General features: G+C 35.1%; 4 protein-coding genes and 1 pseudogene across 4 annotated transcripts; all 5 read left to right on the top strand.

Moving 5' to 3' along the window:
* The first annotated feature begins 113 nt into the window (after positions 1-113).
* On the top strand, positions 114-2,785 carry LOC149496616 (disease resistance protein At4g27190-like). Its single transcript, XM_089720216.1, has one exon. The coding sequence runs from the start codon at positions 1,281-1,283 to the stop codon at positions 2,499-2,501; it is 1,221 nt and encodes a 406-aa protein (XP_089576342.1). The 5' UTR covers positions 114-1,280; the 3' UTR covers positions 2,502-2,785.
* LOC149496617 (disease resistance protein RPS5-like) lies at positions 697-1,227 on the top strand. The gene has a single exon (XM_089720388.1). It carries the CDS (start codon positions 697-699, stop codon positions 1,225-1,227), a length of 531 nt encoding a protein of 176 aa, XP_089576514.1.
* An 844-nt stretch (positions 2,786-3,629) lies between the features above and the next one.
* LOC149496618 (uncharacterized) lies at positions 3,630-5,608 on the top strand (annotated as a pseudogene).
* Positions 5,609-5,758: 150 nt separating this feature from the next.
* LOC149496619 (disease resistance protein SUMM2-like) lies at positions 5,759-9,754 on the top strand. Its single transcript, XM_089720449.1, has 2 exons — positions 5,759-6,138; positions 6,703-9,754. Exon 2 carries the CDS (start codon positions 6,703-6,705, stop codon positions 9,532-9,534), a length of 2,832 nt encoding a protein of 943 aa, XP_089576575.1. The 5' UTR covers positions 5,759-6,138; the 3' UTR covers positions 9,535-9,754.
* A 164-nt stretch (positions 9,755-9,918) lies between these two features.
* LOC149496620 (GDSL esterase/lipase At1g29670-like) lies at positions 9,919-11,121 on the top strand. The gene is made up of 3 exons (XM_089720389.1): positions 9,919-10,023; positions 10,434-10,658; positions 10,816-11,121. The coding sequence occupies exons 1-3, from the start codon at positions 9,919-9,921 to the stop codon at positions 11,119-11,121; spliced, it is 636 nt and encodes a 211-aa protein (XP_089576515.1).
* Positions 11,122-12,378: the final 1,257 nt, after the last annotated feature.

Below are 12,378 nucleotides of genomic sequence, written 5' to 3' on the forward strand. Positions count from 1 at the left end.
AGAATAATCAAATTGTATTCTAATTTTTTTTTTTTTAAAGGTATATATACAAGAATATATATAGGAGAATTGATACAAGCTAATTCTTAACTATTGACCATATAATCAAGGACACTAATTATGCTTGAATTGATACAAGCTTATTATTAGCTATTGACCATATAATCAAGGACACTAATTATGCTTGACTATTTCACAAAGATTACTAAAATCAAGCCTAAAATATCTCTACACAATTTACTCTATCCAACCCCTCACCAACCGTACCAAGAGTTGGATTGTTAGAGCTAAAGAATCAAAATCTGGCAAGGTTATTATTACAAACCCACTCTCCCGGTTCCCTTTTGATCGATTTAAGAAAACCTGGTTGGAAGTTTCTACGTTTGGTGATGGAGTTTTTGATGAGTTTCCTGATGTTCTTGACTCGTTGGATTATAAAGTTTTTGAGATCGGCAAGGCTTATTTAATTGATGCTCCTGACAAAGGTGGAAGCGTTATCCAAGACTTAAAATAGCATATTAATATAAAGAAAGTGGTGATTTCTTCGAGTTTTTATAAGATTGGGAACGAATTTGCAGATATGGTACTATTGGTTGACATGGGACAGTGTCACAACCACTAAAATTTGGGAACTTACAGAAAGACATTGCAGCTGCATTGAATCGAGATTTTGCACAATGTAAGGATGAAACAAAAATGGCTGTCAAGTTATTTAAATGGCTGGGAAAAGCGAAAAACTGGTTGTTAATCCTTGATGATATGTGGGAAGCATTCAATCTTGAGGATGTAGGAATTCCTGAGCCTACACCTGATAATGGATGCAAATTAGTATTAACAACTCGATTGCGTGACGTTTGTCGGAGAATGGATTGCAAGGATATCAAAATGGGGCTTCTTACTGAAGAGGAGGCATGGAACTTATTTGTGGAAAAAGTTGGAAATCAAGTTTTTAATACCCCGGAATTAGAAGCAACAGCAAAACAAGTTGCTGATGAATGTGCCTGCTTGCCTCTTGCAATTGTCACTATAGCTGGTAGTATGAAGGGCGTAGATGACATATATGAATGGCAAAATGCTCTAGAGGAGTTGAGGGAATCTACAAAGGGGCTTAGGGAAGAAATGGATCAGGTGATTGAGCGGCTAAAATTTAGTTATGCGCATTTGAAAGATGACAAGTTCAGGCAGTGTCTCATATATTGTGTGCATTATACCCGGAGGACTTTTTGATCAAAAGGACACAGCTGATAAGGCGTTTGATTAGTTTAGGAATAGTAGATAAAATGAAAAGTAGCGAAGCAGAGTTTGTCAATGGATATGCTATGCTAAACAAGCTTGAAAATGCTTGTCTTTTGGAAAGCATTCGTGATAAGAAATATGTGAAGATGCATGACCTAATTAGGGAGATGGTAATACAGATGAAAAGCATGGATCATCAATTGCTTGTAGAAGCTGGAGTTCGGTTAAGAGAATTACCAAATGCGAACAGATGGACGGAGGAACTTGAGAGCGTATCCTTGATTGACAATCACATATCAGAAATTCCTTCTAGATTGTCACCAAAATGTCCAAAACTTCAAACCATGTTACTGGCACAGAATAAAGATCTGGTTAGAATTCCAGATTCTTTCTTTTCATGCATGCATGTTTTGAGGCTTCTGGATCTGTCTTATACTGGAATTAAGAGTTTACCAAACTCCATCTCCACATTGGAGAATCTTGTTGCATTGTATCTTAAGCATTGCAAACGATTGCAGTCCCTGCCTTCTGTAGCAAAGCTAGGTGCACTAAGGGAGTTGGATCTCAGATATACTGGAATCCAACATGTACCTGAAGGCATGGAAAGTTTGATCAATCTCAGGTATCTTAATCTCTATGTGCGAGATCTAGAGTTCCCAATCGGAATATTACCAAAGCTCTCTTGCCTTGAATATTTCCGACTGTGGTGCAGATCAAAAAATTTGAAAGTAAAAGGTGAGGAATTGGTAGGCTTGAAAATGATAGAAAAAATTGAATGTCAATCTTACAGTTTATCTAGTTTTAATATACTTGTTGGGTCTCTGCATGGCCGAGTGCTGAGAAAGTACTTTCTACAACTGGGAGAGAAGGACTTGTATAAAGCTGGAGACTTCAAAAAAGTTAAAAAAGTTGTAAGAATAATTGATTATGGCATCAGTGAAGACGGCATAGAAGATTCACTTTTGGTCCCAATTGATGTTGAGTTCCTGAGTATTGAGAGGTGCCACAATTTCAAAACCTTGAGCTATTTTTCAACACAGAAGAATGAAATTCTTTTTAATTCAGGAAAAGAAAGCCTGGCAATGACATCATCTTCTTTGCATGCTACACCACAATCAGTTCTTCCTAGTGCCTTTTCCAGTCTCACAGTTCTCGAAATCCATAGTTGTTCAAATATAAGGAGTCTGTTCAAACCTGGGTTGCTTCTACTACTTCAAAACCTTGGAGAGGTTGTTATTTATGACTGCCCACAAATGAAGAAGTGAGTACTTGTTTTGGGATTTGTATCATCCATCTCAAGCAGCTTCTCAATTGTTAGCTGACAGCCTCTACACTGGAGATGCTAAGTATATGACACCAATGAATTTTAGTCAATTGGCTGATGTTCAAGTTCACATCTAGGTTATTTATATAATGGCTAGATAATAAATTTAAATAATTTCAAGAAATTACAAAATGTTGATCTCTCTCTCTCTCTAGCACCTCTTTTGAGAGGAAGGCAGGTTGGAATTGCTTCTTGGCCTGCTCATAATCATCCATTGGTTATGTGTGAGTTACAATTTCATCTAATAAAAATACTTTTTCTTATTTGGCTTGATTATCTTGCAATTATGAAAATAATTTTTTTTTTAGGCTCCGGTATTTGCGTAAAATAAATTACTGGAACATATTTTTCATAATGTATTGTTGTCTAGAGGCATTTACGAAAATAAGTTAATAAAAAATATTTTCCTAATAAAAAAAAAAATTCATGTTTAAGGAAAATGACTTTCTATTTTCAAGGGCGTAAAATATTTTCTAGATTTGGCAAACTTATTATAACATTATAAATTTTCTAATTTTTTTAATTTATTAATAATTGATAGCTACCACCACCATTGGATACGACCATCGGTTAGTAGCATGCTTTCATAATTTATCATTTTTTTCACTATTCTCATATTTAACAATAAAAATTTTAAAATATGAAATTTATTATTATTATTATTATTATGAATTAAAATTTTAATATTTTTAATGAATTTTCAATACTGTAACCGAACAACAGAAAATAAATTATTTGAAAAATAGTTTCTAGTAAGTTTTTTTTTTGAAATAGACGGAGCCTAGTAACAAAAAATTATGCTAGCTATAATTAAACGGGTATTTTACGTATAAAAATCAAAAATTGTTAGTATAGAAAGTACATAAATTACTGAAATTTACAAGTTTAAGTACACGATAACATTAATTATTATATTTCAATTTTATACTTATTTTTGAAAATCGAAGTGATTCAATAATTTTTTTAATTTTTGCGTTAAATTCAACAAGAAGGTAATAGGATGACAACCCGATATGATAAAGTCCGACTTGAGGAAGACTCGCAAATTCCACCTAACCGAGGAGATCTGATATCAATTGACGGCTCGACCCGATACATAATCTGATCCAGATGATAGCGCAAATAAAAAAGAAAAAGGAAACTATCTTCCAGTTGGAAGTTGTCAAAATGGCTTAATTCTCAATATCCTTGAAGCTTGCTTAGCGCAAAATATTATTTGCTTAAGAGAAAAATGGTTACTCGTTCGGTGCTTGCTTTGCGGTTTGCACGAGGTAGGAATCCTAACTCATAAGTTCTCGCACGAAACCACCAGCCTGCAAATCGAAGACGAACAGAATGCTTTTCCGTTCATTTCTAGTTCACAAATCAATCTTTCACTCTCTTCAAGCTCATTCAAGACGCACTGTCCATCACCCAATTTCTATATTCCCTTCGTTTTTCTCTTGCTCTACTGTACCATCTTCTTCGCAGTCAACCCAACATCCGCCTCATACTCATTACAAACTGAACCATAAAGACTGGTTGTCTCCAAATGAAGTTTTAAAGATTTTCGAAGACATTAAAGACCCAGATTCAGTTATCTCTATCTGGAATCAATACTCAAAGAGAAAAGACTATAAACCCAATGAAGCTATTTTCACTGTTGTTATAAACCAGCTTGCCTGTGCCAAAAACTTTGATGCCATTGAAGAAATTATGGAAAGAATCAAATTTGAAAAGTCATGTCGTTTGTCAAACGATTTCTTTTACAATGTAATCAAGATTTATGGCCATTTAGCTGGTCTAATCAAGAAATCAATAGAAACCCTTCTAGATATGCCCAAAGGGTATAATTGTTGGCCAAATGTGAAAACTTTTAATCTTGTGTTGAATATGCTAGTATCTGCAAAGCTTTTTTATGTAGTTCATGAGATATATGTGAAAGCCCCCATTTTGGGTGTAGAAATTGATGCTTGTTGTCTTAATATTCTCATTAAAGGGTTATGTGAAAATGGGGATTTACAGTTTGCATTCAATGTGCTCGACGAATTTCCCAAACAAAGATGCAGGCCTAATGTGAGAACTTTCTCAACGCTGATGCACTACTTCTGTGCAAAAGGGGAGGTGAATAAGGCATTTGGTTTGCTTGAGAGAATGGAAAATGAGGGTATTGAAGCGGATACAATCACTTTCAATATTTTGATTTCAGGGTTAAGGAAACAAGGAAGGATTGAAGATGGGATGGAGCTGCTGCAGAAAATGAAGCTCACGGGATGCGAACCAAATGCAGGGTCTTATCAAGAAGTTCTATATGGTTTGCTTGATGCCGGGAAGTTTTTGGAGGCAAAAGAATTCATGGCTATGATGATTTGCGAGGCTAATAGTCCTAGTTTTGCATCTTACAAGAAGTTGATTCATGGGCTTTGCAATGACAAGTTGATTGGGGAGGTTGAGTTGGTTTTGAAGCAAATGGTAAAACAAGGTTTTGTTCCAAAAATGGGGATGTGGAGAGAGATTCTAAGAAGTTTATTTTCAAAGGACTGCTGCTTCTAATCTCTGTATTAGTGAGATTGTCAATGGCTAGCATCACTGAACCTTTTGTGTTGAATTTATGCTTACCAGAAGTTGACGTGTGTTATTTGCCGGAATATGCCTGAAAGGATCACCTAATGAAACAACAACAATATATTCGCTGATTAGAGCAGTCTTTGATGTGATCATCTGATTCTAGCTGAAGATTTTCCCCGTCATGCTTTCCAACATCAGATATTTGCTTGGCCATATAAAAATCGAGCCTGTTCTGATGATATCCATTTGTGCTTCAACGAGGAACTATCTGAGTTGCACGTGATCAGTGGACGGCAGTTTGCTGTTCTGCCTTTGCAGTTCTGATGATATACAATCATATGGCTACTCAACTCATACGGAACTGATCAATGTACAAACAGTAAAATTTGATCCCTTTTCCTTTTTATTCAACATAAATTTCTGCAGAGATTTCGACTTCTATATCCCTTACCTTTTCTATAGACAACATATTATTCAATGAAATGCAAATTTGGTCTGCAAGATTCTTGCAAGTCAGTCTGTTTTCTGAACGAGAAGGAAGATTTTTTTGTTTTTTTTTAATAATCAAAGGCTTACAGCTGGCCTGAAATTTGTGGACCCAATATCAGCTTAAATGGTGTCCAGGTGTAAAATATTAGCTAAATATGAAATCCATAGAAGATTTTTATGTGGTACAAAGTGGCTACAACTGACCCAATGTCTACAAACCCACGCGCCTGCTAAGCTTCATAACAGAGGAGGGATACAACTACAAAGTGCTAAGACGAACTTTATAGCTTAACTTTTCAAAGTCCCACGACAAATATTTCTACTCTTTAAATAGTGGGTGGTTAGAATATTGTATTATATTGTTTCCTTTACACAACAAGGAATTTGCTACTGATCTTCCTCTTACTGATTCAGTGAACCTTTTTTTTTCCGTGTACAAGAAAATTCAATTTTCTATTCTCAAATTCTTAAAAGGGAGGAGACACTGGCAAGGGAGTTTTTGTGGTACTTAAAATAAATCAAAGTTAACATCCATCAATCAGGTACTTTTATTCTGAAAACTTGCAGATTTGGATCTACCTGTCATTATTTTGCTTTGATTCTTGTGGTTACTAGTTGAAGAATTTTAAATGGCTAATTGCAATGCTATTAACTTACAACTAGTAGTTGAAGAAGTGAGTTGAGTGTTTGATTCTTGAAATCTTTGTTTCATGATGTAAAAGTAGCTTTTTCTCCACCCCAAAAAGGTTCTTTTGACTGCTCTTCATGAAATCTTCTGATTCTTGATTGATTGCTAATAGTAACTAAACAAATTTTATGATTAAATTTTTATGTTTGATTTTTCAGCAAGGACTTACAAAATATTTGCCCTTATGCATCAAAATATAACTTAGAAGTAGTAGTCGAAGAAGAAAGTCGTGTCTTTGATTCTTGAAATCTTTGTCTCTTAATGTAAAAGTAGCTTTTTTCCCCCTAGATGATTCCTTTGACCCTTCTTCATGAAATCTATTGCTAATAGTAAATAAACAAATTTTATGGTTAAATTCTTATGTTTGGTTTTTTATCAAGGAATTGTAAAATATTGTCTCTTATGCATCGATCTGTAGATGGAGCTTGCTGGGTCAGTTATAGAACTTGTAAACAAGTTATGGACTCCAGTAGGAACCTGCTGGGAATATCATAGACACATGGACCAATATATGAGTAATTTGAGAAGGAAAGTGAATGAACTAAACAGCCGGAAGGAAGATGTAGCTTCAAGATTAAGTGCAGAGCTTTTTCCAGGGAAATTACCTAGAAAAGAGGTTGAGCTTTGGTTGCAAAATGTAGAGACTATCAATGGTGAAATTGAGCAAGAAGTTGCGAAGCGGAAATATCTTTCACGTGCATGCTGGGCAAAACTTGCTTTTAAGAAGATACAAGAAGTGGAGGATCTTCGTCAAATGGGTGATTTTGGTGACAGTTTGGTGATTGATACACCTGCGGATGGTCGAGGGATCTTACCTGCAACAGCATTAGTTGGTGAAACAGCTAAAAGGAAGATGGACGAAATTTGGACTTGCTTGATGGATAATGAAGTTAGAAAGGTTGGAATTTATGGCATGGGTGGTGTTGGAAAAACAACCATTATGAAGCATATCAACAACAGACTCCAAAGTGGCCACGCCAAATTTGATAATGTGATTTGGGTGACAGTGTCACAACCACTAAACCTTGGGAACTTACAGAAAGACATTGCAGCTGCATTGAATCTAGATTTTGCACAACATGATGATGAAACAAGAATGGCTGTCAAGTTATTTAAATGGCTGGGAGAAAAGCAAAACTGGTTGTTAATGCTTGATGATATGTGGGAAGCATTCAATCTTGAGGATGTAGGAATTCCTGAGCCTACACCTGATAATGGATGCAAATTAGTATTAACAACTCGATTGCTTAACATTTGTCAGAGCATGGGTTGCAAGGATATCAAAATGGAGCGTCTTACTGAAGAGGAGGCATGGAACTTATTTGTGGAAAAAGTTGGACGTCAAGTTTTTATTACCCCGGAATTAGAAGCAACAGCAAAACAAGTTGCTGATGAATGTACCTGCTTGCCCCTTGCAATTATCACTATAGCTGGTAGTATGAAGGGCGAAGATGACATATTTGTATGGGAAAATGCTCTAGAGGAGTTGAGGGAATCTACAAAGGGGTTTAAGGACATGGATAAGGTGCTTGAGCAGCTAAAATTTAGTTATGCGCATTTGAAAGATGACAAGTTCAGGCAGTGTCTCATATATTGTGCATTATACCCGGAGGACTTTTTGATCAAAAGGACACAGCTGATAAGGCATTTGATTGGTGTAGGAATAGTAGATAAAATGAAAAATAGTCAAGCAGAGTTTAAAAAGGGTTATGCTATGCTAAACAAGCTTGAAAATGCTTGTCTTTTGGAAAGCAGTTGTGATAAGAAATATGTGAAGATGCATGACCTAATTAGGGACATGGTAATACAGATGAAAAGCATGGATAATCAATTGCTTGTAGAAGCTGGAGTTCAGTTAAGAGAATTACCAAATGAGAACAGATGGATGGAGGAACTTGAGAGCGTATCCTTGATTGACAATCACATATCAGAAATTCCTTCTAGATTGTCACCAAAATGTCCAAAACTTCAAACCATGTTACTGGCACAGAATAAAGATCTGGTTAGAATTCCAGATTCTTTCTTCTCATGCATGCATGTTTTGAGGCTTCTGGATCTGTCTTATACTGGAATTAAGAATTTACCAAACTCCATCTCCACATTGGAGAATCTTGTTGCATTGTATCTTAAGCATTGCAAACAATTGCAGTCCGTGCCTTCTGTAGCAAAGCTAGGTGCACTAAGGGAGTTGGATCTCAGATATACTGGAATCCAACATGTACCTGAAGGCATGGAAAGTTTGATCAATCTCAGGTATCTTAATCTCTATGTGCGAGATCTAGAGTTACCAATCGGAATATTACCAAAGCTCTCTTGCCTTGAATACTTCCGACTGTGGTCGAGATCAAAAAATTTGAAAGTAAAAGGTGAGGAATTGGTAGGCTTGAAAATGATAGAAAAAATTGAATGTCAATTTTACAGTTTATCTAGTTTTAATATATTTGTTGGGTCTCTGCATGGCCGAGAGCTGAGAAAGTACTTTCTACAATTGGGAGAGGAGGACTCGCAAGAACATAGTGACTTCAAAAAAGTTGTAAGAATAATTGATTATGGCATCAGTGAAGAAGGCATAGAAGATTCACTTTTGGTCCCAGTTGATGTTGAGTACCTGAGTATTGAGAGGTGCCACAATTTCAAAACCTTGAGCTATTTTTCAACACAGAAGAATGAAATTCATTTTAATTCAGGAAAAGAAAGCCTGGCAATGACATCATCTTCTTTGCATGCGACACCACAATCAGTTCTTCCCAGTGCCTTTTCCAGTCTCACAGTTCTCGACATCCAAGGTTGTTCAAATATAAGGAGTCTGTTCAAACCTGGGTTGCTTCCACTACTTCAAAACCTTGAAAAGGTTGATATTTATGACTGCCCACAAATGAAGCAGTTTTTTACAACAACAGATGAGCAGGAAGGAAGCAGCAGCAACCATTTACCAATGGAAAATAAAGGTATTGCCATGAGGTTTGTTCTCCCCAACTTGAGGAGTCTCTCTTTGTGTAGGCTACCAGAATTAAAAAGCATCTGTCTGGGGTTGGTGCTTTGTCCTTCTCTCCTTTACATGACAGTTACTGCATGTCCAAATATGAGAAGGCTCCCGCTTGAGCTTCCGATTGTTGATGGTGAAGCATTTCCTCCACCTAATCTCGAACATATCTATGTTGAAGATGAAAAATGGTGGGAATCACTGGAATGGGATCAACCTGGCTCTAAGATTGCCCTTCAACCTTTCTGCAAGTTTATATATAATTAATGCAATCTGACAAGGATAAGCTGTTCAAGGATCTGTAAATGCTCAGGCAATCATTATTTTCTAGCTAGACTATACTATTATCTATCCTTAAAAGGCTCAAAGCTCACCAGGAGCTTGTTTGGGGTAAATGAATTCCATAAAATTGTATGGAATTCATTTATAAATCCCATTTTTCATGTTTGGTATAAATAAAAATTCATTCGAAGTTCCACGTGTTTAATTCTATGGAACAGGCTGTGCGTGGACCAAATTATATCGAAATTGATAGAATTTGCAAATGAATTCTAAACTTGAAGGAATACAAAAGCTAGTAAATTTAATAAATTTTAAGTGCAAGTTAGTAAAGCTATATAGTTTGAATTCTATGGTTGATCCAAAAATCAAATGAATTTCATTGAGTTACCTTATGAAATCAATGATCTCAACTACGACTATCTTGTGCTCACTGAATACACAATTAGTTTGAATCAAGAGCAGAATAATCAAATTGTATTCTAATTTTTTTTTTTTTTTTTAAAGGTATATGTACAAGAATATATATAGGAGAATTGATACAAGCTAATTCTTAACTATTGACCATATAATCAAGGACACTAATTATGCTTGAATTGATACAAGCTCATTATTAGCTATTGACCCTATAATCAAGGACACTAATTATGCTTGACTATTTCACAAAGATTACTAAAATCAAAAGAAAAAGACAATACGGTAACATTTTTTAAAAAACTTTTGTTTGATTAGCTTCCTGCATGGAACCATCCTACACCCGCAAGAAATTTCTAAGAAGCCAAAAGCAAGGCATTTTAGTTTATTTATATAAACTCGTTAATTTGAATCAACTTTACTTAGTGATGATAAACCTAACAATAGATTCTTGATTTGGTGGAAACCTGCAGAATGCAGTTGTGCCTCTATCACTGCAAATTCAACAATTTAATACAGTCATAGGAAATATCACACAAGTTAGAGGTCCAAAGGCAACAGCTAAGATTCTTTCCAAAGCTTTATACATTTTCTGCTTTGGAGCTAACGAATTCTTTGATTACATGCGTGCAAAAAACAATACACCCAAAGAAGAGTTCGTGGCTGGTGTCCAATCTGCATACCATGTTCATTTGAAGGTTCTATCCTGATCTTTTTCCCTTTTATAGTACTGGGAACTTTGTTAAGGACAAATAACATTCACCTTTCTAATGGTTTTGTTCACCAACTTACGGGTTTTATCTTCTTTTTTTTTTTTTTTTTTTTTTTTTCTTTTGCATGCTTGTATTATGACAGGATGTGTATAATATGGGTGCAAGGAAATTCGGTATAATAGGAGTTCCACCAATTGGTTGTTGTCCATATGCAAGAGCCATCTATGAAAAAGAAGGTGGTGAAGGTTGTATGCAGCTTTTGAATGACTTTGCTCAAGTTTTCTATAACTCAACTCTCACTCTATTGCAAAGGATGACTTCAGAGTTGCCAAACCTCAAGTATTCTCTTGGAAATACCTATGCTATGACTATGGATTTGTTTGACAACTATCCTTCTTTTGGTAATTATGCTTATCCCTGCCATTATATATACACACACACGCGTTAGTAAAGGTCAGCAATTTTCGGTTTCTAACCGAGAATAGAACTGAGCCAATTTATTTCGGTCGGATTCAGATAGATATTTTAAAAATTCGATTACTAATCGGTTTGTATATAGATAACCGTTTGGTTTTTGATTTTTATCTGGTTACTATATATAACTAACTTTATTTTAAGTTCAAAATAACTAATTAGATTTGGAGTAATCGAATTCAAACCGAACCAAACCAATTATCATTTATTATACTGTTTGGTTTCAAATTTGATACCACAAAAATATTTTTCAATAAACCAAAATCGAGCTAATTCGATTTTGGCTTGGTTCGGTTGACCGAATGCTCACTGGAAGCATTAGACTTTAAAGTACTACTGTAGGGAGGAACCCACATATATAGGGCCCAAAAAAAGGGGCCTTGGCCCCCAATATAAAAAAATTTCAATTTTTCTCGTTAAAAAAAATTGAAAAAATATTTAAATTTGGCCCTTTCATTAATCAAAATTATAGTTTGACCCCTTACTTCTTCGGACTGGGTCGGTACCTGTACTACTCAACACTAATTTTGCTAAAATTATGAATTTTCAAGTCCTAATTAGTTTCCTCATGCACTGTTTTTTGAAATTTTTATATTTTAAAAAGTTCCATTTATATATTTTAGGGTTCAAGAACATCAAGACAGCCTGTTGTGGATTGGGAAATTACAATGGAGAAGTAGGATGTTATGAACCTATAAATCCAATTCTTTGTAGCAATAGAAGTGAATATTTGTTTTGGGATTTGTATCATCCATCTCAAGCAGCTTCTCAATTGTTAGCTGACAGCCTCTACAATGGAGATGCTAAGTATATGACACCAATGAATTTTAGTCAATTGGCTGATGTTCAAGTTCACATCTAGGTTATTTATATAATGGCTAGATAATAAATTTAAATAATTTCAAGAAATTACAAAATGTTGATCTCTCTCTCTCTCTAGCACCTCTTTTGAGAGGAAGGCAGGTTGGAATTGCTTCTTGGCCTGCTCTTAATCATCCATTGGTTATGTGTGAGTTACAATTTCATCTAATAAAAATACTTTTTCTTATTTGGCTTGATTATCTTGCAATTACGAAAATAATTTTTTTTAGGCTCCGTTTATGTCCGTAAAATAACTTGCATGAACATATTTTTTACAATTTTCTATTGTTTGGTGGCGTTTAGGAAAATAAATTAATGGAAAATATTTTTCTAATAAAAAAAATTCATTTTTAAAGAAAATGACTTTCTA

Source organism: Jatropha curcas, chromosome 4, assembly GCF_041381405.1.
Source record: "Jatropha curcas cultivar XTBG-Jc1 chromosome 4, XTBG_Jcur_1.0, whole genome shotgun sequence".
NCBI lineage: Eukaryota > Viridiplantae > Streptophyta > Magnoliopsida > Malpighiales > Euphorbiaceae > Jatropha > Jatropha curcas.

Excerpts from the sequence above, each read along its gene's own strand:
- LOC149496617 (XM_089720388.1), top strand. The coding sequence starts at position 697 with ATGGCTGTCAAGTTATTTAAATGGCTGGGAAAAGCGAAAAACTGGTTG.
- LOC149496616 (XM_089720216.1), top strand. The coding sequence starts at position 1,281 with ATGAAAAGTAGCGAAGCAGAGTTTGTCAATGGATATGCTATGCTAAAC.
- LOC149496619 (XM_089720449.1), top strand. The coding sequence starts at position 6,703 with ATGGAGCTTGCTGGGTCAGTTATAGAACTTGTAAACAAGTTATGGACT.
- LOC149496620 (XM_089720389.1), top strand. The coding sequence starts at position 9,919 with ATGAATTTCATTGAGTTACCTTATGAAATCAATGATCTCAACTACGAC. Across the intron at positions 10,024-10,433 it reads AAGAGCAGAATAATCAAATT|AATGCAGTTGTGCCTCTATC; the intron begins GTATTCTAATTT and ends GGAAACCTGCAG. Across the intron at positions 10,659-10,815 it reads CATACCATGTTCATTTGAAG|GATGTGTATAATATGGGTGC; the intron begins GTTCTATCCTGA and ends GTATTATGACAG.